The sequence below is a fragment of the Culex pipiens genome, chromosome 1 (genome assembly GCF_016801865.2).
Source record: "Culex pipiens pallens isolate TS chromosome 1, TS_CPP_V2, whole genome shotgun sequence".
Classification (NCBI taxonomy): domain Eukaryota; kingdom Metazoa; phylum Arthropoda; class Insecta; order Diptera; family Culicidae; genus Culex; species Culex pipiens.
The window spans coordinates 123449552-123473014 of NC_068937.1; the positions used below are offsets into that span (position 1 = coordinate 123449552).

Consider the following 23463-nt stretch of genomic DNA (forward strand, 5'->3'; position numbering starts at 1 on the left):
TGCGTCTCAGATAAGTGATTTAGCCGAGGATTTAGCCAAAAGTTTAGCATATTGCATATCTCTCGGGCGCATTCGAGAGAGTCTTTTATTACGTAACTGTCAAACCGCGTCTTGTTTTGGTTGGATTCCCGCGCGTTTTTCGGAAAGTTTTGCTTCGGATCGAAACATGGAGCGCTTCGTTCCCGCGGGGGACAGCTACTACGATCCGGCCTGCCCGGACGAAAGTGACGACGAGGAGCAGCCGCTGGGTGGTTGGAATCCTGCCGGAACCGATCCACCGGAGGAGGAGCTGGTGGAACGTAAATCAGGCCCGACCCCAACCTACACCGAAGCCAATCTCTACCCAACGATCCCGGATCCAGAATGCCTTCCGGAGTGGCCACTGGCGTGCTACTGGCCAGTTTACGTGTCCAACTTTCGGCTCGACAATTTTGCGGAGGAAGCACGAAACGAGCAGATTGCGAACTTTTTCGCTGCGAAGGGTCTGCTGGCCAGGATGATCTTCATGCGAGAACCGGAAGGTTGCCTGTACTTTAAGAAGTTCCAGCGATCGTCGATGCTGCTGGACATGCTGGTTTACTTTACCTCGAAGGAGGACGCCCAGTGGGCGGTTCGAACCTGCCACCGCCAGACCTACTACGGCCATCGGCTGAACGTTTGGCCCGGCCGGACACCGGAGTACTTTGACAACACGCGGTCGATTCGCTTCCAGCTGCCCAAAACTAAGTGCGCCGCCATGTCGGAATCGGTCGTGGAGCTGATCCTGCGGAACAAGGGTCATGCCATCGATACGGTGGCCAGAATGTCGATTGTCGATGTGATCGTCGAATTTGGGAACGAGGAATCGATGAGAAATGCCGTCCGCGGTACGGAGTATTGGATTCCGTTTGAGTTGCAGGAACCGACCATGAAGCAGCGATTCCTCGAACGGGACGTTCGAATCGATTTGATGCAGGTGATGCGCGAAAAGCTTACATTCATGGCAATGACGCCGCCCCAGGAAGTGCTGGAAGCTCTGCTGGCCGGAATCCCACCCAGTGTGGATCGCTCCTGGGAGAACATGAACAAGCCGAAACCGCCACCGGAAGCAGTGGTGAAGCTAGTTAAGGCGAAACAAACGGAAAGGAAGCAGTTTATGGAAGAAAAGAGAGGCCAGGGCAAAAAGCGCCCCGTGGAAACTACTGGAAATGTCCTGCTCGATGGAGAACCGGCACCAAAGGCGATGACATTGAAACAGTTGAAAGGAGTTGTTCGCGACCAAGCGAATCGAATCCTCAACAAAAACAAATGGACCCGGGCGAACACGATGGACTGCCGGTTGGCCAAGCTGAAAGATAAATATCTGGACGCGAGAAATGACCTGCTGAATTTGCTGGCCCTCAAGAAATTTTCTGATCCGCAGAGGCGCCAGCAAGAAGAGCTATTCTACCAAATGCTCGCGATCGAGTATCAAATGATGGAGATGATTCCGCAGAGCAGTGGTGCCCTGTACTGTCCACCGTTGGAGCTCGGGCTGGCCAAGGCTTGTCTGGTGGCGGTGAGTAACAAAGCAATTTCTATAAGTACGTTCTACTAATATATCCCTATCTTTGCAGGGTGAACTGCTCCCGTTTCCTGAACCGCCAACTTTCGCCGTGGATCCCGAAAAGTACGTGGACGAAGTGCCGCCCGCAAACCCATCCCTCGACCCGCCGCCTCCTTTCATCCCAACGGTTCGTTCGTACTGCGCCGCCGACCTCAACCCGGCCATCCTCGATCCCAGCTGTGACCCGGACTGGCCCCTGGCGCACCTGTGGCCGGTGTACGTGTTCAACTTCCGGTTGAACGTGCTGCGCGGCGACCGCCGTAACGACCAGATACGGGAGTATTTCGCCGCCAAAGGCCTGCTGGCCACGTGCATTTTCATCCCGTACGATTGCGAAACCATTAGCAATCAGCTGATTGACATGCTGGTTTACTTTACCTCGCGGGAGGATGCCGCAACAGCGATCGAACTGTGCCACCGCGATAGCTACTACGGCCACCGGTTGAACGTGTTCCCGGGCCGGGAACCAGTTTTCTTTGATGTGACCGGAGGCAGAACGATCGTGGTGCCGATAAAACAGGAACGCCCAATTCCGCTGGATTCCCTCATGCGGAGCGCTATGAAACCGGACCGGGTGACCAGTTGCAATCGGTTTGAGGATGGCGTGGCCTTTTATGAGTACGGAGACCCGAACGATGCAGATCACGCGATCTTGGCCATACGAAAACAGAGACCCAACAAAGCCTTCAGGCCGTACCAGTTGAAGGAACTGAGAAAGAAGCAGCGCTTTCTCGAATCGGACAAAAAGGCCGACATTTTGGAGCAAGTGGCGCGTGATGGACAACCGCAGCCTGTCCTGCTGGAGGCACTGATTGCGGGAAGTGTTCCGGCGGGGTTGCTCAACTGGAACTGGCGCGGATGGACGGAACTCCGGTCCTGGCCAGGGCAAAAGTGTACACTGGAGAAGCAACAGATTCGCAATCGCATTCTCAAGGTTTTGGACATTTGGCGCCAGATGGTGAAGATCCCGTTGGATTGAAGTGGTGGATTGAAGCAGGATGAATTTGTACCTTGTCGAAGGTATCGTTACAATAAAATGACTTGAATTTCCCGATATTGACAACAATCAAAGTTGTTTTTTGAGGTAAGTGAGGCATATATTACTGATTTTTTTCATGGTGTTGTTGGAGCGTTGAAAGATACGATCCATTTACATCTGAACATCACAAAAGAAAATTAACGATCTTCCCAGCGCGCAGAAGTAGCTCATTTTACTCAGTTTTGGGCAATTTTGTATATGCGCCAAAATGTAGGCAACGTACACATCTTAATTTAAGTTCGTGCGAAATCATTTCCTTTCCAATCTGTTCCAATTCATTACGCTGCACAGTCCAGATCGCATAGTTGTTTTCCGAAAAAAATTAAGTTTTGGAGCTTTGGTCTCTTCAGAAAAATTGTTGTAAAATGAAAAGGGGCAACTTTTGGCTTGGTTCACGATTTTATAAAATCTAACTTTCCAGAAATATTTATTTTTCGGATTTTTTTTCTCTTGTAGATAGTTATTGGGTGTGCCAATCCTTTGCTTTGCTCTTTATTCAGAATCAAAACACATTTTTTTCAAAAATGTCACTTTTTGAGGCATTTTGGCCACTGAATCGTTTTTTTTTCAACATCATTGGCGTGTAGGCCAGATCCTTGCGCATCTTTTGGTATATATAACTTTGAAATTAGGAGCATCCTGGAGCTCGATACAGAACTTCAAAGTTACCCTCCCTGTAAAGGCTTATGAATTGATCTCAGTCGAAAGGTTCTCCAAATCTCTGAATTGCAAATGTTACATCTTGGAGCAGAAATGTTAAATTCTAATAAACACCAATTGAATTGAATTGAAAATCCAAATAAAAAAATCAATGGCCAAAAAAAACAAAAGTGCAAAAATTATGAATTAAAAAAATCAAGCAGAAAAAAATATTTAAAAAAATCATGGATTCAAAAATTCTAAAGCTTAGAAATTTAGAAATAAAGAAACCAAAAAATACAAATTTAGATTTTTACAGCCCAGACTCGATTATTCGGAGGCCTCGAAAAAAAAAAAAACACTTCGGATAATAGCATCTTCAGATTTGCCATTTGCATTTGATTTGCTAACAGGCAATCAACCACTAAAATTTTATTATAATGAGGTCGCAGAACTCGAATTTGATGTTACAAATCTTGGACATTTGAATTTGAGCAATTCTCTGAGATTTCGGTCATTCGATTTTTTTTGTATTTTTTAATCCGGCTGAAACTTTTTTGGTGCCTTCGGTATGCCCAAAGAAGCCATTTTGCATCATTAGCTTGTCCATATAATTTTCCATACAAATTTGGCAGCTGTCCATACAAAAATGATATGTGAAAATTCAAAAATCTGTATCTTTTGAAGGAATTTTTTGATCGATTTGGTGTCTTCGGCAAAGTTGTAGGTATGGATATGGACTACACTGAAAAAAAATGATACACGGTAAAAAAAATTTGGTGATTTTTTTTTTTGACTTTTTGTCACTAAAACTTGATTTGCAAAAAACACTATTTTTAATTTTTTTTATTTTTTGATATGTTTTAGAGGACATAAAATGCCAACTTTTCAGAAATTTCCAGAATGGGCAAAAAATCTTTGACCGAGTTATGATTTTTTGAATCAATACAGATTTTTTCAAAAAATTGAAATATTGGTCGCAAAAATTTTTCAACTTTATTTTTCGATGTAAAATCGAATTTGCGATCAAAAAGTACTTTAGTGAATTTTTTATAAAGTGCACCGTTTTCAAGTTATAACCATTTTTAGGTAACTTTTTTGAAAATAGTCGCAGTTTTTCATTTTTTAAAAATAGTGCCCATGTTTGCCCACTTTTGAAAAAAATATTTTTGAAAAGCTGAGAAAATTCTCTATATTTTGCTTTTTCGGACTTTGTTGATACGACCCTTAGTTGCTGAGATATTGCCATGCAAAGGTTTAAAAACAGGAAAATTGATGTTTTCTAAGTCTCACCCAAACAACCTACCATTTTCTAATGTCAATATCTCAGCAACTATAGGTCCGATTTACAATGTTAAAACATGAAACATTCGTGAAATTTTCCGATATTTTCGAAAAAAATATTTTCAAAAATTTTAAATCAAGACTAACATTTCAAACGGGTAAAAAATTAAATATTACGCCCATTTGAAATGTTAGTCTAGATTTTTGAATTTTTGAAAATATTTTTTTCGAAAAGATCGGAAAATTTCACGAATGTTTCATGTTTTAACATTGTAAATCGGACCTATAGTTGCTGAGATATCGACATTAGAAAATGGTGGGTTGTTTGGGGGAGACTTAGAAAACATCAATTTTCCTGTTTTTTAACACGCAGAAAAATAAGGCATATTTGAATCAACAAAACGTTTTGTTGATTTGAAAATCATTATTTTTGTTGAATCAACGCTAAACGTCAAAGCAGCTTTTTCGAAACAACAAAAAACTTTTGTGGAATTGAAAAAATCAAGGTTTGTTTCAACGCAAAATCGGCGTTGATTATATTCAACAAAAATTTTGTTGATTCAAACCTCGTACAGGCTGATTCTACAAAACATTTTTCTGCGTGAACCTTTGCATGGCAATATCTCAGCAACTATGGGTCGTATCAACAAAGTCCGAGAAAGCAAAATATAGAGAATTTTCTCGGCTTTTCAAAAATATTTTTTTCAAAAGTGGGCAAACATGGGCACTATTTTTAAAAAATGAAAAACTGCGACTATTTTCAAAAAAGTTACCTAAAAATGGTTATAACTTGAAAACGGTGCACTTTATCAAAAATTCACTAAAGTACTTTTTGATTGCAAATTCGATTTTACATCGAAAAATAAAGTTGAAAAATTTTTGCGACCAATATTTCAATTTTTTGAAAAAATCTGTATTGATTCAAAAAATCATAACTCGGTCAAAGATTTTTTGCCCATTCTGGAAATTTCTGAAAAGTTGGCATTTTATGTCCTCTAAAACATATCAAAAAATAAAAAAAAATAAAAAAAGTGTTTTTTTGCAAATCAAGTTTTAGTGACAAAAAGTCAAATAAAAAATCACCAAATTTTTTTTACCGTGTATCATTTTTTTCAGTGTAGTCCATATCCATACCTACAACTTTGCCGAAGACACCAAATCGATCAAAAAATTCCTTCAAAAGATACAGATTTTTGAATTTTCACATATCATTTTTGTATGGACAGCTGCCAAATTTGTATGGAAAATTATATGGACAAACTAATGATGCAAAATGGCTTCTTTGGGCATACCGAAGGCACCAAAAAAGTTTCAGCCTGATTAAAAAATACAAAAATTAAAATTAAAGAAAAAATACCGATTCCGTAGAGAACTGCTCATTTCTCGATTAAATTTTCAAAAGGTCCTATCTGCATAGGAAACCCATGAGGGATAGGTTGTTTTGAAAATTTAATCTAGATTTTTCAAATTCTGAATTTAAAAAAAATCCTAATTTTGAAAATTTTTGACCTTTCAAATCAAATTATTTGCTCTAAAGCATTGCCTTGGCATTCTCGATTGCGAGATTCCTACTCGAAACAAGGTGTCCGAAGGCTTGATTGTTGCGGCAATTGCAAACCGCTTTTTACACCTAAGCTGGGTGAGAGGCAACCACGCTTACCCCTACACCGCGGGTCGACCTTTAAAAGTTTTAAATTCAGAAATGTTAAAATTACGTTATTCAAAAATTCATGAAATAAACTATAAAACAACAAAAAATCAATATTTAAAAAATGCTGAAATAAGATAATTTAAAAATAAAATAAATAAATTTAAAGTTCAATAGATCATTTTTTTTATCCAAAATTGAAAATAGACAAAAATAAAAGTTCATAAACTAAAAATTTAAAAATCTCTGGATTTGAAAATTTTAATACAGCTCATACTTGATTATCCGTAGTCGTTGCCTAAATGTCATACCGGATAATCGAATCACGATTTTTTTTTTTAGGAATTTAAGGTCAGTTTTTAAAATGCATGAGCTTTTAAATGTTTGAGTTTTTAAAATTTTACATTTTTTTTAACATTAATTGCTAAAATAATATTGGTTTGAAAATGGTTATATTTAGTCAGTTTCATGTTTCATCAATCATCAAGTGTTGGAATTCGAGCGAGAAGAAGGAAAGCTTTGCATGCTCGCGAGCGAGGGAGAGAACTGGTAGTACTTTTCTCTCTTCGCTCGCGCTTCGCATTTTCGCTCGCGCTCTCGCCGTGAGCGCTCGCAAGCGCCTCGTGCTAGCCGTTCGTTCCATGCAGGGCCCCGGCGATGGCCTGATATGTGCTACCGAACAACATTGGCAATATGGCGTCGTTTGTTTACCAACATGAGATTTTTTTTGGCGAACCAAAAAAATCCTTTTTTTGTAAAATCTTCTATAACCGTTGTGTACTAATTTTAAAGTCATACATAATAAACTAAATTTCGTTAAATTCTAGAACAGAAAAAAAATATATATATTTTTTTAAAACTTAAACCGCTTATTACGTAACAAATCATTGTGCCTTTAGTTTATCATTAGTTTCTAAACCGGTTTGCTTTAGATTGTTGTTTACATTTTGAAATTTAGCATAAATTAAGATAAATTGCAGAAATTTCCAACTTCAGCCATGTGCAACAATTTCCATTTCGCCCGTTCGGGAAACCGATAATGGGGTAATTCATGCGTTCCAGACTGTCAAAATTCCAAAACGTCACACGAATCTTCGGTTCGCAGCTTTTGTTACTGTATGACGTTTCGAGGCGAGGCCCTGGTTCCATGCTAGCAATTGGTTTATCAGGCTTATGTATGCGATGGTATTGAGGTATAATTGTTGTGTTGTTTTTTCGTTGTCAACACGTTCTACTTCCCGCTCGCGGGCAATTCTGGCTCGTTCGCGAGCGGAGGAGAGCACAGACAATTGGCGAGTTGCTATCGGCAGCTCGAGACTCGTGGCGAGAATACAAACACTGATCATCAAAATACAAACATTGAATTATGATTTGATTTTAATCAATTTGAAAAATAATTTATTTTCACAAACATTATCGGGTAACCCCAACCCTTTTTACGTAAAATTTTATGTCTGTTTACGATGTGCAAATCGAATTATGTGATATTGTTAAATAATTACACTATTGCTTCATGTATAATACCTACAATTTATTGTTTCATTAGTTTGTCGTTAATTTAGCAGTGAACAGCGTGTGCTAGTCGTGTATAAAGTAAGGTTAACCACAGGGAACAAACGCCGAGCCATTTGGGTTTTTTTTTTTGCTCAGGTGTTTCAAATATTTACACATTCAAAATTCGAGAAAGAGAATTCTCCCGTCCTACAAATTGTTAACTGTTTAGTGCTTTAGTTACATAGTGAAAGGAAACCTCGACGTTTTACACTTAATTTAACGGCTTTGACATGGAAAGTTTGTTTTGTTTCATTTGATTTCACACAATACTAAATGCAACCTTTTGGAAAGCTTCAAGTTTGACTGTTTGTGCTGCTGTTCTATACTATTCTAATAGAGCCTAAATCGTAAGAACGTTTGTGACGCGATAGACGACGGGGATTTGGTTTTCAGCGTTAATACAATTAAAACGATGAGTTTGTTTTAGTTTTCTTCTTTTTTCGGGACCTAAACGCGAATAGCTTGCTTCATCATGAACGGCAAACGTCGTTATTCTAAGCCCTAAACGGTCTGATTTTGGAAAATTGACTAAAAGCGATAAACTTTGGAAAGTTTTGTCCAACATACTTTTTTTTTTGTTTTTGTTATCTAGAAATTTTGAAATTTTGCCATTTTCTCTTGTTAGGTTACTTGACTCTAAAAGGTGACATTTCACACACTTGCAATCTCAACACACTCACACACACACTGACACTCACACCGTTTCACATTCGTTCACCATTTTGTCCATTCATCTGAAATGTGGGGAGGAGGAGGAGGTCGTTCATCAATGACGCAACTGGCCGGCCAGCGTGCACGACTTGCAGCAGAACCGCGCGTAGTACTTGTGGTTGCAGAACCGGGCCTGCACGATCAGCGCGCACTTGGCCAGGAACGGATTGTCCGTGCAGCCGGGCGGGATGTAGACACCTGCGAAAGGGAGAGAGGTGGGAAGGTTTGGGTGAATCATGCTTGTGGTAACAATTTTGTTGGACACAGTTTAGAGTGTATTGCCACATGTCACCACATGTTAAACAATCTTGGTGAATAAGTTTGACAGTTCGGTAGGAGAGAGCGAAAACTCACCTTCGACGCGGACCGTATTTTCCTGGAACGCGTCCGAGTGTTCGTTTCGGGCGAGGCACCGGTACGCGCCGGCATCCGTTGGCAGCGCTCCAAACACGTGCAGCGTGTTGTCGTCCTCGATGTAGATCCGGTTGGACGGTTCCACGATGCGGCCGTCCTTATACCAGTTGACCGTGGGTCTCGGGTACCCGTCGGCGTGGCAGCGCAGCGTAATGTTGCTGTTCGGTGCGAACTGGGCGCCGTACGGAAGTTCCAGCTCAACGGAAACAGGCACTGGAGAGAGCGAGATCGTTTTGGAAGGTTAGCGTTTGGGTTGGGCAGAATGAGGTTAGGGTTACGGTTAGGATTGGCGGAATCCGAGCGAAGCAAGACAGCTCGTGCGCGTCGTCACTTACCTGGGTCGGGCCTGTGCACCGGTGGTGGTGGAGGCGGAGTATGGTACACCGGGGGCGTTGGCCGTGGATAACCGCCCGGCGGTGGTCTTGGTCGGTACGTGGGCGGTGGAGCCGGTCGACCGTGGACGATGTAACGGAGGTACTTTTCGTCCACTTGGTCGTCCAGTTGCACCGGTCCGTACGCCTTGAGCGTCACCGTCCGGGAGATACCCTTGCCAGCGCCTGAGTACGCCTGACAGACGTACGGTCCCAGATCACTGAGCCGGACGCGCGTAAACGTTAGCGAGTAGTCACGGTTGATTAGTTTGATCGGCATCATAAACGTTTCCCTCCACCAGGTTACGATCGGTTTGGGATATCCTCCGGCTGGGCACCGGATCTGCGTTGGTTGATTCAGTTCCACCACCTGGGTGGCGTTGATCTCACCCACAATGTAAGCATCCCGCGGAACGGGGTCTTTTCCGAGCGAAAAGGCAGTGAGCGTTAGAGGCATAGCGTTAGAGGTGTGCACCACAAACCAGGAATTCGTGTGTAAGTGTTAATCAAAAGGAAGGTTCACAAAAACCAAACAAAATTCAAGAGCGTTTTGAAAAGAAAGAGATAGCAATTAGAACAGAACAGAGCATCCTTCACCGGTGCGGGATACTTACCGTTGACCTGAAGTTTCACTTCGCGTAGCACCGGCTCACCGACTCCGTTGTCGGCGATGCACACGTACGTTCCGCTGTCAGTTCGATGTAGCTGCACGATTTGGAGATCTCCGCTGGAGGTCAGCACGAAGCGACCCTGGTTGGTGTTGAGCTGTTTAAAAAAACAATGATTACCGATCAACCTGCGCTGCTTCCACCTCTATCCTTACCACAACTTCACCCTTCTTCCACCGGATCGATGGCGGTGGGAATCCTGTGGCGTAGCACCGCAGCGTGGCGATACCACCCTCCTCGGACTTGATGTCCAGTTCCTCTTCAGGCACCGGTTCCAGCACCGGTGGCGCCGGTTCACCCTCTCCGTACGGCGGTCGCACTGTCAGTGGCTCCGCTGGAGGAACGCAAACCGTAGCACAGCCAGCCTGGCAGCACTTGTTATCGTTGCGACAGTCGGCATCGGTACGGCAAGCGTCCTGACACACGGTAGCGTTGACCAGCCGTGGGCACTCACCCGGCTTCGAGGTTGGTCGGCAGATGGCCACAAACACGGTGCCTCCATCGGTGGGATCACTCTGCAGATCGACGGCACACTCCGTGCCCGACGGACAGCGCTGCTGAGCGCATGGCTCCTCGCAAGAACACTGCTCACAGTTGTCGGCGTTGTACGATCGGGCCATCCCGTACGGGCAGTGCAGCCGTCGGCACTCGTCGTTGTAGCGTTCGCAGGGATCAACCTCGTTGTCGACTGTGGACGGACAGATGGCAAGCGTTAGCAGGTTCGTATAAACACAAGTATTCAACGAGTTAGTTTTGAAGAATCCGTTGCAGCAGCAGGGTTAGCACCAGCGACCTCTTAACCAACAAAACAAAGTGACGATCAAGCTTCAAAGGACAGAAACACCATCACGCATGGAATGTGTCGAGGATGTTATGAGTGAGAATGAGAGCGAATATCGATGGCGAAACGTGGAACGAAATGACGATGGCGAAACAGATAACCCAGCGTCCTTCTCCAAACAGCCGACGAGCCGACTTACACTCGATGTCTTCACAGAAATCGCGACACTCGTCGTACGAGACAAAGTTGTTCCGGTTGGAACCGGCCGTGCAGCCGCTGTACAAGAACGCAAAACAAGTCTCCCGCTCGGGGTCGTAGTACCAGCGCTTCCGGTAGTGTGGCCGCTCCCCATCGACACAGTTGCCAACTTGCGGCGGAAGCATGCAAACATCTGAACCAGCAACAAACACGGAGGTCAAAAACTGTTGGCTGTACCATGGTTTACAAAGAGAAGAAACTCTCCGTTCCAGAACTCGAAGATCTTACCTTGCTTGACGCACGTGTTCTGGCACTCGTCGATGGTCGCGAACCGGTTTCCGTTGCCTTCGCAGCCGCTGTAGTTGAACGGATGACAGCTAACCGTCCGCGAGTCGTAGAAGAAGCGTGGAATCGTCTCGTCACATGGTCCGGCATCCCTCGCGTCGACGCAAACATCTGAAAGACACAACCATTACGTCAACCCAACTCCTTCCATGATCGGTGTCCCAAAACTCACCAACTCCTCGATACTCTCCGCACAGGCGCTCGCACTCCTCTTGCGAGCCAAACCGGTTCCCGTTGCCGCCCTCTCCGCTGTAGTAGTTCTGTTCGCACGAGGCGCGTTCCTTGTTGAACACGTACACGATGACCGGCGAGTCGCCCGTTCCGTAGTCGTAAGGCTCGTCGCAAACACCACCGTCGGAAGGAGCCACCGGAGCGGGAGCTGGGGCCGGTTCGGGTTCTCCGCTTCGACACTGCTGGGAGCACTCCTGCTCGGTGTTGAAGTTGTTGGCGTTGCCGTGACATCCGCTGAAGGTAAACTCGTGGCATCGCTGGCTACGGCCGTCGTAGTACCACCGAGTTTCATTCTCCGAGCAGCGTCCGTACGCTGGCCGCAAGCTGCAGGCATCCTCCGCACGGCCACAAGCGTGGTCACACTCTTCGAAGCTGCGGAAGTTATTCTCGTTGCCGGCGCATCCAGTGTACGTAAAGTCCATGCAGGTGCCCGAGTTTCGGTCGTAGTGGTATCGGCGCTCGTACTGCTTGCACTCCCGATCACCGGCGTCCGGTTCCAAGAAGCAATACCGGATGTCGAAGCGACCCGGCTGCTCTGGTTGTGGCTGTGGTTCCGGAACCTGTGGCTCGGGTTTCGGCTCTCCTCCGTGCACACAACGCTGGTTACAGGCCTCTTCATCGACAAAGTTGTTACCGTTTCCGCCGCATCCTCCGTAGTAGAACTGCCGACAGCGAGACTCCTTCGTGTCAAAGTACCAATGAGCCGTGTAGTTCTGGCACTCGCCAATCTCCGCCGGTTGGAAGCAGACGTCCTTTTCTGTAAACAATTTACAGCGGTTACTCGTCAGATCCTCCCACAGTATTTTTAAAGGTTAGTTCAAAAATGCCAAAACCAATTAGTATTGTTCAGTAGACTAATTTTGGATCCACTTTCTCAGTTGGAATGCGCTGGTACAGATTCGCTGGAAATTTTGTCACCGCAGGCCAAATAGTTCTTTTTTTTTGCAAAAGCACATTCCATCCCAAAAGCAGGCTGTGCGCTTGAGTGTGGTGCTTCGTTCTGTGCAGCTACTTACCGACCTTCGGTGGACACTGCTCTTCGCACTCGTCCAGCGAGACGAACGCGTTATCGTTGCCAGCGCAACCGGTGTAGTAGAAGGGTACGCACTTGTTACCGTCCCGGGCAAAGTGCCAACGGGCCAGCTTGGCGTCACATCTGCCCTCTTCCACCGGCAGTGTACAGCTCGCTGGAGTGTGCATGCGTTTTATGGTTAGGGAGAAGAGTGTTTTGCAAGTCGTGCAAGGTTAAGGTTGAAAACACATAGAAAGATATAGCGTGTCGTTAGTGCCAACACCCAGGGGCCAAACCAATCCCGAATCGACGGTCGAACGTCTAGACGGTACTTACGCTTGTGTACTCCGGGTTTCTTGCAGTGGTAGTTGCAGGAACTCTCCGTCGGATAGTTGTTCTTGTTGCCCTTGCAGCCTCCGTAGTGGAATGGTTCGCACGTGTCTCGTTCCTTGTCAAAGTACCACCGTTCAAAGGTTCCGTTGCAGGGCCCGCTCTCCTTCGGTTGATCACATGGTGCTGGAAGGATGACAACCGTAAAGCTTTCCCTCAAACCCAACCAATAAACCCCCTCTACTCACGAATCGAATCATCCACCACGCACGAGCTCTTGCACTCGTCCAGCGTCTCGAACCGGTTCGCGTTACCCAGGCAGCCTCCGTACGTGAACTGTGAGCACGTGTTCCGATCGGTGTCGTAGTACCACATCGGGTAGTACCCGGTACAGGGTCCAGTGATCTTTGGCAGTTGACATTTGTCCTTTCCTTCCGGTGCTTCGCACACATCCTTGCACTCATCGGCCGAGTCGAACCGGTTCTTGTTTCCACCGCATCCACCGTACCAGAATCGTCCACAGCCTCCGTACTCGACGTCGAAGAAGTACTTGACGGTGTAGTTGTGACACGTGCCCATGTCCTTCTTGAGCACGCAAGCCTTCTGGGGAGACTCGGGTACCACTTCGCAGCCTTCGAACTTGCTTCCCTGCGCTTCGTTGACTCCATCTGGGCAGCATCCGTACTTGCTGGAAGCACAAGTACAACCCTCAAAGTTCGGACCCGTCGCTGGCGTTTGTCCATCCGAGCAACACTTGAACTCGCTGTACGAGCAATGGCAACCATGGTTGTGCGGTCCCTTGGCCGGTGTGACACCATCCGGACAGCATCCAAACTGGAACGCATGGCACGGACATCCCTCAAAGTTGGGTCCTGGAGCGTCAGTCTCCTTGTCTGGGCAACAACCATGCTCCGAATACTGACACCCACAGCCCTGGTTGTTGTGACCACGAGCGGCGGTCGTGTTATCCGGACAGCATCCGTACGGTGAATACTCGCACTCGCATCCTTCCAAATCCGGCCCACGAGCAGGGTTGATATTATCCGGACAGCATCCGTACGGAGTCTCCAGGCAACATCCCTCACGGTTAGGTCCATGCGCTGGTGTCTGACCATCCGGACAGCATCCAAACGGCTCTCTAGAACATACTGCACAACCTTCTCCATTCGGTCCGCTAGCTGCCGTAACGCCATCCGGACAGCAACCATGTGAAGAAGCACCGCATCCAGCTTCTTCCGGTTTCTTGCCCGGTTCAGTGACCGTTTCCTCTGGTTTAACCTCCGTCGATTCCTCAACTCCTGGACAGCCCTTATTGTCAGCTCCCTTAGCTTCGGTAACCCCATCCGGACAGCATCCGTGTTTGCTAATAACGCATCCACCAATCGTAGTGGTCTCCACTGGGCATCCCTCAAAGTCGTTGCCTTCCGATGGTGTAAACTTATCCGGACAGCATCCGAACAACGATTCCGCGCAGTCCGATTTGGGACATCCTCGATTCTTGGGGCCCTTCGCTGGGGAAACTCCATCCGGACAGCAGCCATGTTTGGTTTCTTTGCACGTCTCCGGCACAGGGCAACCCTCGTCGAACGGTCCACTCGCCTTGGTCTTTCCTTCCGGACAGCATCCGAACTTGGAAGAAGCACACTTTGGAGGTACCTTCGGCCTTGGTTTGCACTTTCTTGGTTTCTGTTCCTTCGCGATGATCGACGTAAGAGTGTATGGAGTGCTGGAGCTTTCGTCATCATCTCCTCCTCGCTGCCAAATATCGAACGTGCTGCTTTCCACGTCAGTCGATGACTCTGTAGAGGTGTCGCTAGCACCAGTGACACTTTCCGTTGACGATTCGGAAACATCGCTGACGGATGACTCAGTTGAAACGGCTTCAGTGCTCGAAGATTCAACCGTAGAAACAGTTTCCTCGGCAACCGTCGATTCTGTTGGTCCAGTGGATTGGGTCTCTTCCGTGGCATCGGTGCTAGAAGACTCTGAAGTAGCATCAGAGCTTTCGGTAACGTCCGAAGTATCTGTTGCATCACTCGAAGCATCGGAACTCGATTCAGCGTCAACGGTCGAGCTTTCACTTGCAGACTCGGTGGAAACGTCGAGAGAACTGGAGTCTGACGACGAGTCCGAGACATCTGTCGATGATTCCGTTGTCTCATCTGCTGAGGAAGCATCGGTAGAGCTTCCATCAGTGGATGCCTCCGAGCTGGCCAAGGTTGAAGAGCTTTCGGATGTATCAGATAGCGAAGAAGCATCCGTCGTTGAGCTTGCATCGGTAGATTCGGAAGTGGAGCTTTCTGTAGTGGCGTCTGACGTTGAACTCTCCGATGTTACGTCTGAAGATGAGCTCTCCGAGGTAGCATCTGTAGAAGAACTGTCTGAGCTAGCATCCAACGGGCTGGAACTGGATTCAACGGAACTACTGGCTTCTGTGGTAGCTTCAGCGGATACCGAAGATTCCGAAGATAGAGCGGTTGATTCCGTAGCTGATTGGGTGGATGACCCGTCAGCGCTGGATGCATCTGTACTGTCGCTAGACGAAGCTGAAGATTCTGTTTCTTTAATTGACGACAAAGCATCTGGAGTAGATCCAGTGGAATCAGCATCGGTCGAAAATACTTCAACAGAAGAGGATGACGAATCGGCTATAGTCGATGCATCGTCGCCAGATCCTTCCAAATCATCAACTCGAATGTCAATATCCATGCCGGATCCTTCAATAGTAGACACATCAGTTGCCGTATCGACATCGGTTGCTCCAGTCTCGAAACCAGTTGCATCGCTAAGCATCATTTCATCTGTTTCCAGAGACGACTCGGTAGTTCCTTGAGATGATTCCATATCAATGCCTTCGACAAGAGTTGAATCGTCTGTTATCATCAGCACTCCATCTGGTGACTCGGTAGCTTCCTCGTCTTCATCTTCGCACCACTCTTCATCGTCGTAATCGTCCTCCTCCAGCGGTTTGCTTGTGACATCCACCGGAATAATCTCATCCTCGGTACAATCGTGTTTGTTGCAGGATTCCGTACTCAGTTCGATGGTATCCACCTTGCAGTTCGTTTCAGCTACCACTGTCCCGTTGGCGATACACAGCACCTTTCTGGACTGTAGACCTCCTCCACACTCCTTCGAACATTCCGTCCACGGTCCCGTGAACCACTGCCCAGGACATTCCGCTGGTCCCTCGCATTCCCGCTCCGCTTCGGGCCTCAGTGCCGCGTCACACTTGTAGTCGTCATCGGCCCGCTTCAGCGACTGCCCGTCAAACACTCCACACACGACGGTCCGTGTCTGGACGCCTTTGCCGCAGACGGCCGCACACTTGCTCCACTGCGACGTGAACCACTGGTACTCGCACGGCGTCGACTTGCACTCACGCTTCAACTCGGGCAGCTCGCGGTTCTCGCAGAACTTGTTGTCGTACACCGTTCCCGACTTGGACGCACAGTACACCGTTCGCGTCTCGATGGCCGTTCCGCACTCTTCGCACTGTTGGGGGATGGATTGTGTTTTGGGATTAGTGATTTTGGGTGTGGGTCAAGTTACTTACCCCACTCCACGAGGAGGTGATGTAGTCGACTCCTTCGCACGGTCGCAGCATGCAGGTCTGCTTGACTTCGGGCTTCTCGGTGACGCACTCGCTGTCGTCCAGTACGGTGATGCGACCGTTCTCCTTGCGGAAACAGGTTACCTTGCGCGTCTGTTCGCCTTCGCCGCACAGTTTGTTGCACTGATTGAAGAGGTATGGTTAGAGTTAAGGTTCTGAAGGAGGGGGTTCAGGAGACTTACCGGAGACCACTTGCTGATGAACCACTCGGGACAGATGGTGCCTCGGTTGCACTCACGCTCTGTAGCCGGCTTGTTGCCGACCTGCTCGAGGCAAACGTCGTCTTCAACGGTTTCCGCCGCACCATCGGCGCCCACTCGTTCGCAGTGCACGTCCCGGGTTTGTTTGCCTTCTTCACCGCACGGTAGCGAGCAGTTGCCCCATTCGCCTTCGACCCACCGTGGTGGACAAGCTTCCTGACCGCACCGTTGAGTCTCGGCAGGTTTGGCGGCTGCGTCACACAGGCCGGGCTCGACCTGCTTCAGCGTTGATCGACTGTTGCAGGTGACGTTGCGGGACTGAGTTCCGCCACCGCAGCTTGCCGAGCATGGTTCGTACGCGGTGTACGTCCACGAGTACGTGTCTGGTTCGTCGACGGGAGCGGTTTTGGACGCCACGCTGTATTCGTAGTTGACGCCAACGTTGCGGTCTTGTGAGAGTAGTACAAGGTAGACGGACTCGGTGGTTGGTCCCAGACATGTTAGCCTGTCTGGAGCGGCGAATCCTTGCGGCCGTCGTTCGTAATGCCAGTCACAGCCAGCGAAGTGGATGGCTCTCGGGAAGTCGATGCGGTAGTTGCCGTTTAGGTGGTAGAATCCGGTGAGATTCCGGATCGCTAGGTAGTTGTTCGAGGGGCCTCGCTCGTTGATGACAACGTTGGTGGCTCCCGTTGGGATCAACAGCAAATCGTTGTACCCGACCTGCAGATTGTTCATGTCCAGCAGTCCGGTTACGGTCTTGCAACCACTGCCGTCACCTTGGCAGGTTCGACATTTGTCCTCCTTGGCGTTCGATCCGAGCATCATGTCGCATCCGACCGCCTGGCACGTTCCGTCCACGCAGACATCGAACGACTCGTCGTTGCAGCGCGTTCCGTCCGTGACCTTGGCCTTGTGACGGTAGTAGAATCGCTCCCCAATGGGCATGCAGTTCAGCTCGCACGGGTTGGGGGCCTTCGTGTACGGTACCCATTGGTAACGGTGGCCCTCGAATGGCACGTCGTTGTACTCCGAGCATTGCTGCTTGCGGAAGTCTCGCTCACCTTCCGGACAGTCCTGGTGGTTGTAAGAAAGGGGAAGAATTCAATTTCATTGAGTGTGTTCAGGCGTGAAAAATCGTCATCATTAGTCATCTCTTTGGAACGAATCTAGACACAATAGATGGGAGGGGCAGAAGCTGCACTTTCTTCTAATAAACCAATTCTTGAAATTGTTTCCAACCCCTTCCCGCGCAGTGTCTGGCAGGGTAGGCAAATGGCAAAAAACCATCGCGAAGCCCTCGTTTGATTTATTACCTTCCAGTTACAGAATTCACTATAATGATGTATGAAGCAATTGTAGATTTTGTACAAACGAACAATTTTGTAGAACATTGTTTTGTTCCAAAGTGAATGCTGTTGACACTAGAGCGTAAACAATGTCTAAAAATGCCACCATCGGCGTCCCTCACTCGCGATGGTGAGGGGATTTTTGTTTACGCTCTAATGTCAACAGCATTCAGTTTAGAACAAAACAATGTTCTACAAAGTTGTTCATTAGTAAAATATCTACAAGTGCTCCATACATGATTATATTAAATTCCTTAACTGGAAGAAAATAAATTTAAAAAGCTTTTTGGAGGCCCATCGGCAAATACCTTCCCTGGTGTCTGGTGATGTAATGTAACGCTTCAAACGGTCGACCACAAAGATGGTCGGATGATGGAAACGAGAGTCCTCGGGTAATGGAATCATTTTACTCGTATTTTTTTTCCTCTGCTGATGGAATCGATTCCGGAAAAGCTGGTTCAGCAACGGGCACCCAAAAGTGGATTGCAGACAGTTCATATTGACGCCATTGGCAGCCATTTTAATGCAAAAAAAAATGACAAAACATTTTTTCGATGGATCAACCACGGACCTCTTAGAACTGTCAAGCTGTCAAGTAGGACCTTTTCTGTCAAGAAGGGCCGTGGAGTTAATTTTTAAAAATTGAATTAAAAATTCATTTTATATCCTTTGCGGTAGTTTTACAGGGTAATTGTACTCATAAAAATAAACTTTATCGTTGTGAACAATAATATCTCGAATTCAAGCTTAATTTTAGGACCCAATTGAGCACCTCACGTGACGCTTTAGCCATGAGTGCCAGCATTCTCAACCCCAGAGAAAAAAGGAACAAAAAACTGCAAGACTGCTCCCATTCCCATGGGGCACAATCTTCAGTGTATCGCGTCGGTATATTTTCACTCTACCCGGGCGTCTGCATTGTTGCAAACGTTCGTAGTTTTGCGAGAACTCGTCCCCCGGTCAGGGTGGTTCCCTGGGCCAATAGACTGGCAACACTGGCCCTGTCACAGGCACGTGGAAGCGAAGCAGAGCAGTCCGGATCGAAAGCCATTGAATATGTGTCTTTGACATAATAAAATTTATCGACACAATTATTGGCTTTCCGCTTACCTCGGTTCCACCTGTCCTACCACCGTGGACAACACCGGGTTGACAAGGAAATACCGGGGAAACCGGTAACTGATATGCGATTATTTGTTTCCACCCCGGAAACAGACGATGCGGTGATTCTGATATGAAAGGAGGATACTTTTTCCACCTCGACGTCCTGCTCGAAGCCGGCTGGCAACACTGCTGGTTGTCTTCCTTCTGTTTTGTTCCAACGAGAGCGCGCCAGTGCTGAACGATAGCTTTATTTTGGTGACTCTTACAGGGCAAACATTAGTCAGCAAACTGTTTCAGCTTTTTTTTTGTTGGGGGTTTTGCCGCGTTTGAGAATATAGTTGCTCGCGGTCCGCGAAAAAAAAATCTTCAAATTTAGATGTTTCGCGAGAGGGCGGTCCATTGCATTGTGGGTCCAGATTTGTTGGAAGCAGATTTAGCTCTTTTTTGTTGGCCTGCGCTGAAAAATATTGCCAAACTTTCAACGGGGTATGATCGTCATCAGCGGGGGCATCGTGGTGGAAGCAATTTAGTGTGTTAGCGCGAGCGGTTTTTTGTTTGTCCAGTGAGATGGAATTAAGGTGAGTGCGCGTAGCCGGCATTCAGGCGCGTTCGAATCCAGCAGAGTGGAGTGAGCTACTGAACACGTGGTTTTGGGGTTTGCTTGTAAAATTTGTATTCAGGCGTTTGCAAATTTCCTTACAAGTTTGGAGAGAAAAAAATCAGCAAAAAAAAAATCATTGGGCAAACATATAATTTCTGCTGAAAATTATATTTTCCATTGAATAAAATAGTACAATTGATTGTAAACAATTTAAAATACAATGCATAACGATTGTTTGTATTTTTATGCAATTAGAATTTAGGGACCACAGATCGGTAAAAGATACGAAAATTAGTTTTTTTAAATTTCATTGACATTTTTGAACTTTGTGGTAGTAGCATTACTGTAAAAATGTAATGAGTACTTTTTGCTACTTCTTACTGCAAAATTTCAAGTCAAGCTTATTTTTTTTCAACAATTTTTATTGGCACTGATTCTTTGAATATGAAATGCCTATTATTTAAAGTTCTGGAAAAGTCTGGAATTCAAAATAGTAGTTTATGCAACAAGTTGCAAAGAGAGGATTTTTTCAGCACGAGTCGTACATTTATCCAACGAGGTTCACCGAGTTGGATAAATACGAAGAGTGCTGAAAAAATCAAGTTTTGCAACGAGTTTCATACAACATTTTTTGCAATTCCGAAAAACAGTGAGTTTTAAGTTAAATTTTCATGTATTTTGTCAAAAAATCGTTTTAATCAAAAAAATGTTGAAAAGTGTTACTTTTCGAAACAAGTGCTGAAAAGTTCAACTTTTCAGCATCCATTTCAATGCTGAAAAGTAGAACTTTTCAACATTTATTTTGAAAAGTGTTGCTATTCGATTCTGTTATTTTTGGTACAGAAAAGTAGGCTATTTCGTCGTTCAAGAATGACAGGAAAAGTAAGTAGTTTCACGACGGAATTGCAAAAATTGTATTTGAGTGGCTACTCTGTTAAAATTGAGCTTTTCATTGAAATAAATAATAAAATGAAAAGTTTTTATGCTTTATTTAGAAAACTTTTGGAATTTCAAAGAAAGCCAGGAAATTGAACAATATGAGGTTGAAATTTTTTAAGTGGAGTTCAATTATGGGCAGAGTCTTTCAATATATATTTATGAGAAAGTTTCAATAGAACCCCCATTGAAATATGACTTTCAAACCCCCTCTTTAACCTGCGTTTTTATCCTAAAAATCTTGTAAAAATACATCTTGTAATTAATTAATTTTCAATCCTCAAGAACAAATCTGTGACTGCAATTTCTTGGAAATTTCTATGAAATATATTTATAAACATAAAAAACGACACAAGTTTCCAAAATCATTCCATCTTGGGACGATTTTTTCAAAAGACCGGAGATTATAAGAGAACCGCGGCTCTTTTTTTGTTCGTTTGCTCTTTTTAGTGAACCGGCTATATGAGCGGCTCACTCTTTTTTGCCCACCTCTTTTGTATAGAATACCTTGTATAACGTTTATATACACAGTAAAAAAATTCTGTGTAAAATCGCATGCAAAAACATGCACATCACCTTTGTGAGCAAAAGCATGTAATATTTTATGAGAAAACGTGTACACAAAAAGCATGTACAAAAGAAAAATAAAAACATTTTGCACACCCCAAAAATAACCTCAATCTGGTGAGAGTTATATCCAGATTACCAAGTCCGCGCCCCTACCATCTCGGCTATCTCGCCGCTGTGATTATTGTTGGATCAACAGCGATCAAGCTGTACGTTCCCCATACATCGTATACAGTTAATTCAGTATACGACGTACGGGAAACCTACTGGTATATCGGCGTTGAACTCAACATTTTCAAGACGGTGAGATAGCCGAGACGGTTGGGGCGCGGACTTGGTAATCTGGATATGACTCTCACCAGATTGATGTTATTTTTAGGGGTGCAAAATTGATTTATTTTTCTTTTGTACATGTTTTTTGTGTACACGTTTTCTCATACAATATTACATGCTTTTTCTCACAAAGATGATGTGCATGCTTTTGCATGCGATTTTACCATCGGATTTTTTGCTGTGATAGCATTTATACAGACCTTTAAAAAATGATTTTGGAACTACAAATCTAAAAAAGACGAAAAAGTCGAGGATTTTTTTTTAATCAATAATATTCTGCAAGTTTTTTGATAATGCAGTACCGTAAACTGGGGTCAATCGGGACACATGGGGCGAATTGGGACAGCAGTTTTAACCATGTTGGAGCACAATATTTTGATTTTTCTGGTTGGGTTCGGTTAGAACAGACTCAGGCCAACAAAATGTGTACATCCATTTCCTAATTTGAAAGCTTTAAGTGCTCTAAAAACTGCTGTCCCTATTCAGACTGTAGTCCCGATTCACTCCAGATTACGGTAAACAGTTTGCTGCAATTTTTTGTGGTGAAAATTTAGAAATCATGGTTGAAATTTGTAATTTACTTTTTTTCATTTTATTGCAACTCCCGCGGGACCAGCCCCATCTGTGAAATAGACAAAAAAAAAAAAGTTTCTTTCAAACCCAAATAAGGGGGAAGTCTCATTTCATTGGCAGATTAAAAATGTTGTTCAATTGTCATCCAATTTGCTGATTTAAACCATTGAAATAGTTTTTTTTTGTTAGAAAATTGATATCAGCTGAAAACGTTTTTAGGTAATACAACTCACAACTCACATAACATTGGAAAAAGCTCGTCCTGATTATTTTTGTAGTTCCTTCTTGGGCAGGTGTGATTAACAAAACAAAGATCTTTCAATAGCAGTCAAAAATACCTTTTTTTGCTTTCGAAAAATCATGACCATCGGTATAAACCGGGGGTGAGAAAGAGCCTTTCTTACTAAAGAATATAACAATGGTAGAACTTCTTTCAATTAATAACATCGACTTTGTTTATTTATAACGTCAGCTCAAAAGAAAGTCTTATGATGAAAGCAATGTATTATGATGATATTATGAGTATTATGAATGATATGATTTCCAAAAGAAATTAAAAACGCAATTTTCACCAAAAGAATATTTTAAATCGTACAATATGTTTGTACGTTTCTAATCAAACAAGCGATTATGACAAACGCGATCATAGCAAGCTTCCCAACAACGCACACCGCGGTTTTGGTTTTCTAGTTTCGGTACGAGTCCTTTTGTGTGACTGTGTTGGTGTTTTGGTTCATCGTACCAGCGCACCAAGACAAGGTACAAGTGAACCGCGTGTGCCGCACGGTGCAGGGAAGCTAGCCATTCAGCTTCTACGAGAGTGACAGAGTCAGAGATAGCTATTTTTAACAACCGCACCACTACACACTCAATCGCGAGAACCTAAGGAAGAAAGCCATTGGAGTCGCCAGCATTGAACACTTTGAAAACGATATAAACGATGAAAAGCTTAGAAAGCTCCTATTATCCTATCCGATGAACCCTGTTAAATAAACTTACGAAATCACGAAAAAATGAAGTCTACATTTAGGCGATTTTAGGAGCGCACGGGAAACAAAATGATTGTATCCGGATGAATGTCCTATGTCACAAAGGTTTTTGCATAAACATTGGACAGTTATGCAAAAACGGACAGAGCAAAAGAAACCGAAAAGCTACGATATCTTACATATTGAAGGAAACATCGGTAGACAAGCTACTACAAAACGAGTATAAGTCGAGCCACAAAATATATGGCCAGCATTCTCGCGCCAGTATTCGAAGCTCAACTTGACAACTTGTCGACTTGGCGACGAAGCGTCGAAAATCGATGCAGTGTGATTTTTTGACGATTTTTCCGGTTAAAATTGATGCTGTATCGACATATTTACGAAGATGGAA

The 23463-nt window shown here is 45.2% G+C and overlaps 2 protein-coding genes across 5 annotated transcripts in view; one reads left to right on the plus strand and one right to left on the minus strand.

Moving 5' to 3' along the window:
* Positions 1-105: 105 nt before the first annotated feature.
* Positions 106-2681, plus strand: LOC120426159 (uncharacterized). Its single transcript, XM_039590877.2, has 2 exons — positions 106-1537; positions 1596-2681. The coding sequence occupies exons 1-2, from the start codon at positions 167-169 to the stop codon at positions 2562-2564; spliced, it is 2340 nt and encodes a 779-aa protein (XP_039446811.1). The 5' UTR covers positions 106-166; the 3' UTR covers positions 2565-2681.
* A 5582-nt stretch (positions 2682-8263) lies between these two features.
* LOC120426163 (papilin) overlaps positions 8264-23463 on the minus strand; it is a 127551-nt gene continuing 112351 nt past the window's right edge. Inside the window, exons 6-18 of one of the 4 annotated variants that reach the window (XM_039590881.2) lie at positions 16606-17697; positions 16367-16546; positions 13059-16305; positions 12817-12996; positions 12485-12655; positions 11410-12225; positions 11181-11348; positions 10894-11085; positions 10069-10601; positions 9860-10010; positions 9210-9665; positions 8815-9087; positions 8264-8658 (exon numbers count right to left, since the gene is read on the minus strand). In XM_039590881.2, the coding sequence (XP_039446815.1) occupies positions 8516-8658; positions 8815-9087; positions 9210-9665; positions 9860-10010; positions 10069-10601; positions 10894-11085; positions 11181-11348; positions 11410-12225; positions 12485-12655; positions 12817-12996; positions 13059-16305; positions 16367-16546; positions 16606-17697 (7602 nt within the window). In that variant the 3' untranslated portion in view covers positions 8264-8515. The remainder of the gene's footprint in view (positions 8659-8814; positions 9088-9209; positions 9666-9859; positions 10011-10068; positions 10602-10893; positions 11086-11180; positions 11349-11409; positions 12226-12484; positions 12656-12816; positions 12997-13058; positions 16306-16366; positions 16547-16605; positions 17698-23463) is intronic. The other 3 variants (XM_039590884.2, XM_039590882.2, XM_039590883.2) reach the window with 3 other exon arrangements.